The 14640-nt window shown below is 38.2% G+C and overlaps 1 protein-coding gene across 2 annotated transcripts in view; it reads right to left on the bottom strand.

Moving 5' to 3' along the window:
• SH3D19 (SH3 domain containing 19) overlaps positions 1-14640 on the bottom strand; it is a 65237-nt gene that overhangs the window by 27541 nt on the left and 23056 nt on the right. The window contains exons 3-7 of one of the 2 annotated variants that reach the window (XM_085313161.1): positions 8343-8383; positions 7337-7379; positions 6195-6342; positions 5798-5999; positions 4220-5218 (exon numbers count right to left, since the gene is read on the bottom strand). In XM_085313161.1, the coding sequence (XP_085169287.1) occupies positions 4220-5218; positions 5798-5999; positions 6195-6342; positions 7337-7379; positions 8343-8358 (1408 nt within the window). In that variant the 5' untranslated portion in view covers positions 8359-8383. The remainder of the gene's footprint in view (positions 1-4219; positions 5219-5797; positions 6000-6194; positions 6343-7336; positions 7380-8342; positions 8384-14640) is intronic. The other variant, XM_085313162.1, reaches the window with a different exon arrangement.

Below are 14640 nucleotides of genomic sequence, written 5' to 3'. Positions count from 1 at the left end.
TGGTTGTTTTCTTCCCCATACAGGCAGAAATGAACTTCCATACTGTGAGGAAAGAAGCAAACCAGTTAAGATACGCAGCAACTGCATTATTGTTAGAATTGAAACACACCAATACGACGAAGATAATGAAAGAGAAAGCTGTCTCCTGCTGGCAAGGCAAGATGCTATCTCTGAATTACTTTTCAAAGCATTTGGTTTAAATTGAGTTCCAGTGTATCAGGAATAGAGCAATCAGTGAATTATATGACATCTTATAAAGAGAGAGAAAGGAAAAAAAGGAAAAAAAAAGAGAAAAAAGAATAACTACACAGGAAAAGAATGGAAATATTCTAGAAAAATCAGCTCCAGGTTTCAATTTAAACACACGCTTTAATGCACTGGTACCCTATTTTCCTCATCTGAAACATACCAGAACACTCAGGAAGCAGGCACACTACACTCTTTACATAGCAACCAATGTAAGTTACAGTATGTGTGTGTGTGTGTGTGTGTGTGTGTGTGTATACATATATATACGCACAATACAAAATTTATATATATACACACACACACAGAGCTTACTATAAATACAGTATACTGTATATATTCTATATTACACAATGTATGTATTATATACAGTATAATATAAGTGCAGTAAAATCCTGGACCTACTGAAGCCTTCTTTCTTCTGTTCACTTCAACTTGCACTAGGATTTCATTTCTGAGCCTTTGTAAAAACAGATCTGTGAGAAAAGAGCCCACCTCACAGATCACTGAAACTTTTAACCTTAAGGAACACCCCAATGACTGCACAAATCCCCGTTTACCAGCTATAAGAGAAATCTAAAAATATCCCTGACAATCCAAAATATCACAACTGCCATCAAAGCATTAGCACATCAAGATTTACAGTCCCAAGGAGATGCATTCACATTCTAAATGACTGTGTTACAGGAGTAATTTCATTAGGATGCAAATGCCTTTGAACATTATCTCCAGTTTTTGTGTCCAAAATTACATGGTTATTTAAAACGGGCATCAATTTTGGCTACTGATGAGAGGAGCTGTCCTACAGATCTGTCATTCACAGCTTCTCCTTTCTGGTACTTCCCTTGTGCCAGCATCAGAGAAATGATGTGGATACGAGGCTCTGCCACAATTTACTTCTGAGTCTCAGAGCTGTTGAGCCTCTTATGCTCCAGTAGACTTCAAACTGGCACAGTGGATGCTGAAAGCTTTGGTACTCAGAGTGTCTATCTGCGCCACGAGGATGACTCTCCCTCCCTGAATTGGTTAGAAAAGATAAAATCTTTAATGTTCGGTTAAGAGCAAGCTCACTCTAYGAGCAGCTGTGCTCCTGCAGACGCTATCAAACAGTGATGAAAGCCACAGCTCCAACTCTGCCAGTGGAGAGGGGATTATGGGACTGCCTGAGGGAAATCTGAAAGAAAATCATCCAGCTAGCTACGGTAGTTAAACTACTGATCAAATACTGATAGTTAAACCGGTGAAATTACAAACTGGTTTGTAGTTCAAGTGCTTGATTTTAGCTAAGTAGATAATGTGCAAATGTCTTCTACTACTATGGAGATGGTAGGCTCCTAYTGGAGGTACCTGGTATTTTCTGACCGTCAGTCAAATTGCTGTGAACCTGAATTTGCTTCTGTTTTGTCCTTTCAATCATATGCTCGCACCAACTCCTGCACCCTCCCCACACCAGCCGAACAATTTGCCACCTTACTTTTGCATCAGGCATTAACAGAAGCAGCTAATTTATTCGTCTGTCCAGTTCTATTTTATTAGTCTAAGCAYCAGACATATTTGTGCTGCAATTCAGAAAAATAAAAAAAAAAAAATAAGTTTCATGAACATTGTAATCTGTGATGTAAAACTGCTTTTTAACAAACAAATTGTTGCTGCTTAGCTTGAAACAGCACTGCATAAAAGCCTTCTTCATTTCCTAGGGTTGCCATAACAACAAGCAGAGTTCCATCATTTTGCTAAGTAATGACAATGACAAATAGGTAAGAAATGCAAAGGTCTGGGGAACTGGGAGCAAGATTATAGCTTCTCCTCCCGCCTCTACCAAACATTTTACTGCAGATTCATCTCGCAAATCCTAAGCTGTTCCTACGGGAACATGAGAAATAGCTAGCATTAGCGCTGTATGCTGCCTGTTTTTTCAGAAAGTCAGTGTTTTTCTCGTGGATGCTTTGTCAAGACATAGCACTGGCATTAGTAATCTAGGATACAGGATGCAAAAATCTGGAATGAACCCTAATTTTACAATAATTCTGTCAGACCTTTTTCTCTTCAGTAGATAAGGAGGAGTTGTAGCAAAGATGACACTTTATTAAACCGGTAAAATCACGGACAGTTAACTCAAGTAGAAGTCAGGAAACTATTAGCTGAATAACTCTTCTGTTAGCCACAAGAATGGTATTTTCTTTTTAATTAAGAGTATCACCTAGGATATCAGAATGGTGAAGAGTGCCATTCTTATTATTTCATCCTAAGACCTGGGTTCTCAGGTGATTTTCTTTGGAATCACAGAACTTCTGATTTAAAAAAAGGATTAATGTTATTTAATTTTTCCAGGTTAGAGAGAGGCAACCTTTTAGGGTAAGAAGCCGCAACATCATTTTCCTCTTTATACATTCCCAGAATTAAGAATTTTCTTTTCTTGCTGCTACTTAGAGCATTTATATTTGCCCTTGGTTTGTTGCATCCCTTGATCAAAAGAAAATAATTGAAACTACAAGCTTTACCCTAAACTCATGGAAAACAACTGTCTTCTCATTCGCTTCTAACCATCATGTGCACAATGGCTGTTCTAGAATTGCAGTCTCCGGAAYAGATGATCACAGCTCTATCCCCAGCTAGATATTGTCAGCCATACACTTCCTTCAGGTAAATCGGAAACACCTTTCATGACCCAGCACTCCTCCATCCTTCTGGGCTTGGCACAGCTCCTGCAGGGCTCCTGAAACCTGTTACTCCAAGAAGAAATGGACTTATACCCATGCTAAGCTGCTCACCTCTCCTGCAGGAMCTTCTGCTGCTACAAGAATGCTCATTTCATGGCTTTCACAAGTGCCCTGAGATCCGTATGTCCATGCATACTGCTCTCGACAGTAAGAACGGTAAGGAGCTTTCTGCATCTGCCTTGTAGTTTTTATGCCAACACAGAATAAAAGCAGTAACAAATCAGAACTTCACCTAACGACATAATCCACAAACCATAATGAAAATCACAATTCCTAACAACCACTAATAAAGATTTACCATGACAACTACATAGTATTCATGTACTCCTTTTCAGAGAGCTGAAATATTTAATGACAAATGATGTGAAAAGATTAAAAACCATAGTTCTTCTTTTAAACACGCATCTCGTACAACATACCATTTATTTTAAAGCACAATTTTCTCTGGATTGCAACGGGGCTTAATAGGCTAAATTAGGACGTGCTGGAATATGAGTAGGGAAAAAAGTAGGGAAAAATTCATTGCTGTAAAATTCAGTGACAGCCCGATACCCATCTGTGTCTTCAACTACCTAAAACACCTCTAAAAAAATGGCCTCAAGTGCTTACTGAAATCAACTAAGGTTTATGAAAAGGATGTAGTTGTAGTAATGAATTCATGCATATGAAATAATTATTTTCACTTAACAGAAAAATGTGAAGTTTTATAACAAAACACACTCCACATGACAAGAAAATGAACAAAGATAGGGATGAGAAAATAGACACCTGTGAAAAGAACAGAATATTCCAGTATGTTTGATACCAATTTTCCCTAAATGCGACAATCACTGTTGCTCCTCTAGATGACCAAATGCAACAAATATCTACACATACACTACACTCAGCCGGTCTCCAATATAGAACACTTGCCCTCAAACAAATTATTTGGATTAGTCAGCAAAAGACAAGATGGCCCAAGTTCCTGAGAGAGAGCTGTGATACCTTCTGGAGGAGACATCAGGCATACAACTTTATCACTATTTTAGCAATCATGTAATGAAGCCAGCAGCCAAGTTCTGAGATTTATACAGCCTAGAAACCTTCTCAAGTCAAATTCTAAGTAATTTCATAAAGATTTTGACATAATGGCAAACAATTTCATATACACAAATAAACCCTGTCACGGCAAGCAGAATAGACAGACATAATTCACATAGTATCATATACCTGCAAACTAACCACAGTGACAGTTTTCAAACGKTTACTCTTACCTGATACCGCTTCAGAACTGCTGCTCTCTTTAACTACACAAACTGGACTTAGGGGCAAAACATCATCATCAAAACTGATCAGATCTCCTTCCACATCTAGTTTACTTTGCAAAGCAGATGCTGAGGAGTTTGTTGCCAGTGACTCCCCGAGAGACTTGAAAGCTTTTTCTTGGGCAGATATAGAAAGACGGGGAGCAGCAGTAATTGGTTTTACCGAGGCCAAAGAAAGGGCAAGATTTTCTACATAACTTGACTTTTTGGGAATAAGTGGCCTCGGAGCAGGTACAGGAAATTTCTTTTGTCCATCGCTGTTCTCGGCAACTGACCCACTCCTTGTATCAACAAAATCGCTACTAACACTTTTTACAAGGCCATGTTTTGGTTTTTTTGGTAGTTCAGGTTTAGTTACAACACTGTTCCCAACTAGTTCAGGATGAGGCTGCAATTCCTTGGAAGAAGGAGTTGCCTTGCTTTCTGTCCATGAATCCCAATCTCCTGAAACTCTGCGTGCACCTGGCTTTGGAGCAACTACTGGCTTCTTTGCAGTTACAGGTCTTGAGGCGAAGGATCGTGGAGCAATTTCTGGTCTTTTTGATGATCCTGAGGTATCATTAGTTGCTTGGGATTCAAAAGCTTTGATCCTTGAAACAATACTATTTTGGCTCTTTTCTGTACTCATGCTGTCCATTGCCAAGTGATTGTCCAGTAAGCTATCATCTAAGAGAGATGACCGTGGAGTTGGAGGCTGCTGCTTTCTTGTGGTAGCCTGATTCACTTCCTCCCCATTGTCTAGTATTCTGCTTTCAGTATTTTTGACCACAGGTCTAAGATTGCTTTTTGATCTTGGCTTTGGCACAGGAAATATCACAGCATTGGGATTTTCTTGGCACCTCTGACCTTCAGAAATTTCATAGACTATTAAGGGAGTCTCATTTTCTGAAGGAGACCTATTTAGCAGAGATGCGGAAGGCCTAGGAGGTTTGAGAGGACTCTGCCCTGCTAAAAGAAAAAAAGAAAAAAAAAGGTTTCTGTTATCTATTCCAGCATACTTTATGTTATTTTTGTCACTCATTACGATGAGAAACCTGATGGTTTTCATTCAGAACATATTGCTGCTTGTAAAATTTTGCATTTAGTTCAAAGCTGCTTGTTAGCTCACAGCATACAGGTGCTATGTGTACAATGTCTCAACTAAAAAACAGTACAGCAACTTCCCCATTGAGTGTGTACACTCTTCAATGTGTGCAACACTGCTGTTATTGTGACTAGAGGTCTGAGCTCCTCTGGGTCCAAAACAATTGCCTTTATGGCTAAACAGACTGAATTGAGCAAAACTTTAAGGAATTTTACTGTAAATACATAAAGACACATATATTAATCTTCATTACAGAACATTTAATTAAAGTCTAATCTATATGGCAGTTCTTTACAAGAGGGGAGCTCTACAGGAATTTATAGAAGTAATCACTCCCAAAATTTTACTGTTATTCATGTTAATTGCTGCATACATCAGCAATGAAGAGCATCTTCACGAGATGGAGCAAGGCTTTTGTCAATGGAAGATCAAAAAAAGCTCACCTGGACAGCCTGCAGATTCCCAGCATGCAGGCAGACTGTTTCTTACATTACTTCCTGGAAAACAGGTGATTAGTTCCTCTGGAAAGTCAGTCTGTGTTGCAGAAGTAGTGGTATGTCTAGGAGCAGCAGCATTATTGTTATTTGTTGCGTTGACTTGCACTTGATTGATTTCTTTTATCACCTGCTCATAAGATGGTGGAAGCTACAAAACAAAATGATAAAAATTTATATATGTTCAAAGCTGAACATAAAAAAAAAAAGAAAGCTTGTAATCTAAAGATTCTAAATTAACGTGCAGAAGAAAAGAGCCTTGTCACAGATAATACTGGTTCTCTCCAACTTAATGTGCTTCTCACCTTTAAAATCAAACACACACCTCATGTAAATATGTGCTCACCTCAGCTGGAATAAACTCATTTGCTCTCCACTGAGCATGAGATGAAGCAGAAGGGAATCCTAAACCCTGGGGAGAGACAGGGCTTACACCCGGAAACCAGGAGGATGGCCGGAGGGGTTCAGCAGCAACTATTGTAATTTCAGGACGTCTGCAGATTAAGGCAAGGGGAATAATTAACTAACATGTTTTAAAACAGTTATTTTAGATATTAAAAAAGCATGGTTTTCTCAGTATGGGAAATCAGAACAATTCACACCTTTGTGACTTAACCAAAGATACCTTTCACAATTTCAAAGCAACTTACCCAACCTGTTTATCAAACACTTAGGCTTCAAAGCACCTAATTAAATGCCTAAGCCAAAAAGTAGGTTTACTGGCTTCAGTGAAATAATTTACATGCTTAAATACAAGTGTAACTCAATTAGATGGAACAAGCCTTAGACTTCATGGAATAGTAAGAATTAATCATGTGCTTGCCCTTAGCCTGCTGCAATGCGAAGACAACAGGGTAGTTAAAACTGCTTTTCTACCACCCCAAGACTTCACAAGGAACGGACCACCATTGCTCTCTCAAATCTGGCACAAAATACATTTTGAGAAGTGAGTTTTGCGAGCACATGAAGCATCTGCTACAGAAGCCTCTGTCCGCTAACAGAAAAACAGCGCGGAAATATAATTTTTAAAATTATTTTTTAAAATTGAGAGGGATACAGCTCACTTACTACTAAAATTATGACAGATTCAGCTCACCAACTATCCAGGTTGGTGACCTCCTTTCTCAATATTCTCTGAGAAACTGGAAGGAGGCCTGAATGTGTGTATTTATTTATACTGCCACGTAATCCCATAAACTGATGTTAGGAAAGTAAAAGGAGATGGTTGGTTGACGGTATGTTTTAAAAATATTTTTTCAAGACACACCAAAAACTTGACCAGAAAGCTCCTCAAATCCTTAACCCACTCTGTGCTTAAGAGCCACCATATTTCTATTTTATTCCAAGTCTAATTTATTTTTAAAACAAAAAGGAAAGTGAGAAAAAAATAAACTGGAGGAGAAAGTAATACATAAAACATAATACTGCAACACAATCTAATAAGCTTTTCAACAATATATGTTTGTAATATAAATAACAGCATCATACCTTCTATCCCTCTGCTGCTCACTATGGTTAGAGGTCCGAGAAGCTATTTAAATAAAATAAACAAACATTTTAAAGAAATTAAAATATACTGTCACACCAGTAAGATAAGGATAATAGCATATCCCCTACCAATCCACCATAAATGAAACTGAGAGCATACAGCATCAGATCATGAATTCCAGATTTTAAGAATGGCCATGTTCAAATAAAAATTATTTGTATTAAATATGAGGGAATATTTTTCAAAGGTTGAGGGCACAGTTTCATTATCAGTTTAAGTCATTCTATACATCTGAGTTACCACCAAAAAGGGTGCCATCCCCTTTCTTCTTGTTCCTTGTGATGTGTTCCTGCCTTGGGTATTGTGGGGACCCTAGAGTTGGAACTTTTTTTTGTTGTTGTTGTTTTTTTCATTAGTTACAACAGTCCATCAATAAATACAGAGAAGCGCTAAACACATCTGACTTTGCTTTTGATAGCTCATTTCTGAGATGTGTTCTTTTATTCCTTTTTTGGTGAGGTAACAAAAAAAGACATTTTTAAAAAGAAAAAAAGCACTAAGGTACAAAATTTTAAAAACTCACCTTCCTTACATTAAAAAAAAAAAAAAGTTATTTTCTCACATCATATATCCTCAGATAGAAATTTACTAAATGTAACCAATGGCGATTAAAAGTCACCAACATTTTTCTTTTTTTTTCAAACCACTGTGTTTTAAGTTACGTGAAGTAAATAAATCTTGACCTCTTCATTTTTCTATTTTTGTCATATTTATATTCAAATAATTTTTTCCAATGGCCACATTACTTTTTCATTTTGATTGAGGAAAAAAAGAAGAAATCAGCTGAGGGACAAGTTTTTACATAGCAAATGCAATTCAGGAAGTGGTAGAGTCTTATTGTGCAGAAGCTGACAACTGTGCTGTTCCTGTGCCATCACAGAATCCGAGCTGAACTCAGCAAAGCGTACTTGATTTAAGAATCACATAGTGCTGTGTCAGACATACCTCTTCCACGGGGCATTTTTGATGTGCACTATTCATGAGTGCTAGAGGAAAAAAAGAAGGGGTTACAGAAGAAGARGAGGAGGTGAGAAAGAAGAAGAACAAACCAAGGCTTCAGAGCGACAGAAACCACGATCAAATGGGTTAGTCGCACAAGGAGAGCGCACATGCCAGTATCTCAGAYGGACAACTGTAATGCCTATACATAATACAGTGGCTTAGAAAATTAAAGTTGAAGAAGATTTTATTCCCAGATTCATGCTGATTTTAACAACAGGAGTTTAGTACCTCCTCTGCAACAAATTAACAGTGAAGAATTCAAGTGAGTATGCAAAAGTCCAGTGTAGGGTTCAACAAAGTGCCACCGTAGGAACGAGAGGAGGGAAGTCAAACTTCTTTGAATGCTCTATTTAGTCTGAAATCATGCTCTGTCTGGGCCTAAGCTTTTTCCTTTCCCAAAAGAGAAAAAGAAAAGGAGGGGCAGGAGGGGAAAGCTGTCCCAGATCTCRTGAGGCTGAGATCCCACAATTCGTACTTGCACCTCACTAAGAAGCATGCTCAGACGGGCTGATCCACCTAGGAGGTGGCAGAGATGCCAGAAACGTCTCCGAGTTTCTGGTATAAATTGCCCAACTTCTAACCCAGCTCCATAAAAATCATTTGGCTGAATAAAAACAAAAAATCTCCTACATAAGTGACACCTCAGCTTCACTTTCTCTTCCCCATGCCTTAACACAGCATTGATATTACCCACTCATTTGAGGGCAGCGGCCAGGGGGAAGAAAGCCAAGCTCTTCAAGTTTACTTTTGCAAGAGGATGGAAGAAAGTGTTCATTTAGTAAATGTATTCAATACAACTGCTTGGGTTACATCCCAATTACAGTGATAAAGGCATTAGAAATGAAAACCAATTAATGAGGGCTGTACAACTGAACTGATAAACCTGTCAACTTCTTTCATTTAATCTTCAACTTGAGAGAAATTCTACATGCTATTTTTGTCCTGAGGGACTTTGAAAGTACTTCTATTTATTTCAGTTACTAATACAAACAAACAAAAACCAAAAAAAGCTCAAACCTTTCTCTCTCTTGGTAAGGGCAGAAAACTACAGTGGAGCATACAGATCTAGGGTAATACAGCGAACTCCAAATCTCAAGTAAGGAGGTAAACTCACTTGCAACTAACATCACTTAGAGTATTTCTATACAAATAATTTTATTAGTAGGTACAAATACCATGTCTGCTTCTTCAAATGAGTTAACTCCTAAGCCACCACATACATTTTGACATGGTACCTATTGCTCGAAGAAAAAAATCTTACTGACATTTATGGAATTAAGCTACTTGCACATACATAAATATTTAATACAAAAATTTCTTAAGGAAATTGAATAGATTCTCCTCTTCTTTCCTTCATCAGCCCCTCCTTTTTGCTTTCACATTTTTGTTACAAGCGTAGGAACCTCAAGTATGGCTCTTCATGCTTTTAGTACATCTTTTGTTTTGGAAGCTCTTAAATCTCCACAGAGGGAGCAGAGGTGAAAGCTATTCCATCTCCAGCTCACAAACATTCTTTAGAGTTCAACAAATGCTAACGAAAACAAAATACAAACTGTCTAAATAACCCTTGTCTCCTGGCTTGAACAGCTTTTATTTCTTTATCATTTCAAAGAAATGAATTTGAATTAAAAAGAGTATGAGAGAAGACAGGAATTTTAAAAATACAATACATACCTGATTTAAAAACAAATAAAAAAAGTCATTTTTTCTGGCCTTGCTATGGTCTTTTGATACTGTAAATCTRTTCTTCATTCCCTTTATGGTTTCTCTGGAAAACTTACCCTTGGATTTCAAATTTTACTCCCGGACTTCAAATTGTGACACCATTAAGATTTAATAAAATTGCTCAATCAGGGAGGCTAATGGAGAAGTATTTCAGCCCTGAGTTACATATTGATAGCTAAGATAGTTGGCTCCTCACCTTCCGCACTCAGGTGAGAAGCACTGGGATTTCCAGGAGCATATATTTAGAGATATTTAAGTGAAAGGTAAGCAAAGGAGTTAAAGTGGGCATAGAACAGGAAAAGCTCAACTCATACAACTCACATCTTTCCTCCTTGTAATTTTGTTGGTCTCAGGGAAGAATAAATAAATAGTCAAACCAACCCATAATATTTTCACTAGAAACATTTACTTGAACTAGTGTCAAGGAAGCATCCAAATGTGTTTGATCTAGTTCAGTAGTATTTAATACCTCATCTGCAATTCTAAGTAAAGTATTAATGAAAATACTGTAAATAACGAATAAATCAGTGACCTGTTTTTCTTACCAATACCACTCATAGGTCTTCATCCAATTGCTTCTGGACATGTAGTGACAAAGGGTACTCATTCTGTGCTACATATTTAAGTTTTGGAATGTTTTTCTTCCCCTATTTCTCCTCTGTGCAGTATTTTTGCAAGGGCAGTTAATCTTTTCCTTTACATTTGAAATGCACAGACTATGGGGCAAGAGGTATTTTAAGCTAAGAGATGTTAGCACAGGTACATTTTACAGTAGCTAYTATACCACAAACTCCTAAACTGTGATATGAAAGAACTGGTGGCAACAGGAGTCTGACATGCATTTTAGAGTCTTATGAAGAGATTTTGGCTGAACTTGTAGTCTTTTAGGCAAGCTTTTTAGGCAACACAGAGGCAACTACAAAGTTTATTCAGAGACCTGCTCAGAGATACCATCCTGCTGTAAGCACTGAGTACTTCCACAATATAAATGCTGTGTAATCATTTTTRTATTTCCATTAGCAAATCCATATGAAATATTGAACAGTTTGGTTACTGTAGACTTACTGTTTTAAAAGCAGGTTTCTTTTCCCACCAAAGACTGCAATCTTAACCTCAAATAGCCCAAATTTTGTGGGAAATCAAATTTCAAGTATTCCTGATGATTTTATCATTCTCTCTCCCAGTAGCTGTAAATAAACATGGTTCTGCAATTAACTATTCCAGTTGATTTATATTAACTATTATCAATAGATTTTAAAGTAATAATATTACTTTCTGCAACAAGAATATGTGCTAGTATTTAAAAATACAACTTCTTTCAATGCTTTTTCCACTCTGGGCTAGATAAATCTACCATTAGCCCTACAAAATGTGCAGAAYGTTAGCCTAAGAAGTTATTCTGCTCACTGTTTATCTGCTTTGGAATACAGATTAGTCACCATAGCACCTAAGAGAGAGCCTCTAAAGCAGGCAAGTAGAAAGAATAAAACATTAYTTCTGCTCCTTTCCTTACCTACAAAATAATACACTAGAAGAGGTGACAGAAAGGATCCAGGTAAGAGGCCATGCTTGCTGTCTTTGCAATACTGAACACGGCATACGTCTACAGAGACACCTTCAAGCTTAAGCCAGAACCAAAAATAAACAAAAAATCAGCTAAGATTTGACCAGACAATTTATGTAGAAGTGGCAGAAATGGAGTTTCTAACAAATTGGAAAWTTTCATAGAACTCTGGAAAAAGAAGAGCTGACGTTTTCCTCTTGAACTGTTTCTTGGCACACGGGGGAGGTCTTGCTCCTTTCTCTCAGCTCTGCTTCCAGGCACCTCAGGRAACTAGGAGGGTTACCTGACATTAAAGCTAGGCTGATTTAATTAATGCTTGGATGTAGCTAGAAGAGATCGTGCCACCCAACTCTCCTTCCAATCACTGATTTCTGTCCCCYCTCTTGAACCAACATTAGCACTCACCTGACCCCACAGTCAGCCAGTTCAGAGTGTTAAATACACATAAAACTAACCACTTCCTGTGAAGYTAGCTTTTGCCCATTTTACCTCCCTGAACCCACTCCCTCTGGGGTCAGACCACCAGCGGCACAAGGGAGGGAACGTGCCACTCTCAAGAGCAGACTCCATTTCCTGCCCCTCATTATTATTATTATAAAGCTTGCATAACTACACCCTAAGAGCAAGCCTGCCATTTCGCACAAATTAGACAGCAATGATGAATGAAGACGGCTGACGCCTTGCCTTGCCTTGCCTTCCCTCCGGCTGCCTGGCGCTGCCTCTGCACCCTCCCTGCACTATGCCAGCCCCAGTGGTTGTGTGGATGGGGGGAGAATGAGGTCACCTGCCCCATCTGGCTGGGGAAAGAGCGGCAGCCASAAGAACCCAGGAAACTCCCAAGTAAAACAAAACAGAAATGAAAAACAAACAAAACCCCCAGCCAAAAGCAGCTGCAAAACTGCCAGATGGGAAGCCGCAGCCTCAGAGCATGTGCTGTGGTCTCCAGGACAAGCTCTTACACATCCTTCAACCACATATTTGCTTAGGACAGAATGAGACTGGAACAAACTTGCAGTTTCTTCCAGTGTTTTATGGCAGCAGAATTGCTTCTGCAGCCTTTCTCCTTAATACCACCTAAGGTGGAAAATGGTGCAAATACCATTCCCCCTTGGCCCAYGGTTGCAGCATTTGGCTTGCCTTTTTCCTTCCTTTGACATCAATGTGTGTGATGCTGTCTCTGAAGTCAACGGAAATGGTTCCACTGATTTCAGTGGGAGCTGGATTTAGCAGTGTGTTCTCTGCTGAGACCTTCATTACAAATTCACAGGTAACGTTTGAAGAGTTTAGACTAGACAATGACTCGCAAACACATCTTATTTTCACATGCTTGTTTTCTTCAGACATCTTGGACCCACTTTTCTCCAGACACAAGTATGTCTTGGTAAGATCTTATCCTGCACAGTTCAGTGCCTTAGACACATAATGCATTTTCTGACCATTTTCTCTATGGTGCATACTGTATTACTGTTCAGCAACAGCCATGAGGGTGGAGGCCTCATGTCAATATGCAATAGATACAGCCTTCTCTTAATGCAAGCTATTAGAGCAATTAGAGCAGCCTGGGCAGAGAAGAAGGAAATGAGGGAAAGAGTTACCTTTTAATGGGACATCTTCAGTCTTACTTCATAACATAAAGTACACACTTCTTTTATTTTTTATTTTTGTCTCAGGAAGAGAGATTCTGCTGAGCTGTCAAACAGCTAAAACAAGACGACACCACCTTTCTATACAGAGTTGTAGTCAGAGTGGCAAGAAAGAAAATAGTCCATCTTCTTCCTCAGTCACAAGAGAGGGAGAGACCTAACAGTACTAAGTAATTTTAAGCATTTTCCACAGAATGGAAAGTTGAAATCATCCAGACACTTATCATGTGTCTTGAAAAAAAAAAATCAGAGTTCAGTAGCCAATGGAAGCTGTGATTAAGAAATAAAAATAGATTTTTAACTATATTAATTAAAATATCTTTTTCCAGAAAATATTATCCTTTCTTCAGAAAGGAATTTTTCAGGGTCTACTTTTAATTTAGATCTCTCCACTGGTATGGTTACTGGTATACATAGAATTATAGTCTCACACACTGCCTCAGTATATGCAGGAAGTTTTTTCCAGCTTATCTGAATAACTCACATGGTATTTTTATTTTATCATAGTTATTCACAAACTAATATAATTACATACAATATTATAACAGTCATGAGCCTAGGCTTCTTGACTAGAAACATTTTTTGTCTGATTGTGCCTCAAAACAAAGTATCACTTGTTACTATATTTTCAAAAACATTATATATAAACTGTTTAATGATCTTTTTTATGGTTTCACGGTTAGACCAGGGACTGGGGTGCAGGCAGTCTAGAATCAGTTCCTCGATTCACCATAAAAGGCCTTCTGTGATCTGGTACTGTTTTCCAGTTTCCTATGTCTGGCAGCAATAGCACAGATAAAGTACTGCATTTAAACTATAGTATCAGGCAGACTTGCTCTGAATAAATCTTTCACGATCCCCTATGACTACCTCCAACCCAATCCACGCTAATAAGCCTCAAGTCCAGGAGAAGCAGATCAGCGGTACTCACACTAATGTCTTTTTCCCCACAGCAAAATCCTCAGAGTTCTTTTATTAGTATGAAATTGAAAACATGGACAGAAAGGAAATAAAAATGAAAAGGGGAATAAAGGAAGAGCATACTTTGGAGGATGCAGATGAAGAAATTTTCTGCCTGGAAATATCATAATTATGGAGAAAGARAGAGTCAATAAACAATGAAATCAGGGAAGAAGAGATTGGTCTTTCATTCAAGATTTATAAACAATTCWTTTTATTTTCCATAAAGAGTGCAGTGCATGAATCTAATTCTGTCCCTAGGAGAGGCAATGAACGGTTGCTGGAGATTTCTTCTGAAATGGAACAAGCTTCTGTTTTACCAAGTGAACTAAAATTGGGTATGTGCAAC

The sequence above is a fragment of the Rhea americana genome, unplaced genomic scaffold (assembly GCF_003343005.1).
Source record: "Rhea americana isolate MKP2758 unplaced genomic scaffold, rheAme1 scaffold_38, whole genome shotgun sequence".
Classification (NCBI taxonomy): Eukaryota; Metazoa; Chordata; class Aves; order Rheiformes; family Rheidae; genus Rhea; species Rhea americana.
This window is presented reverse-complemented; position numbering and strand designations above follow the sequence as displayed.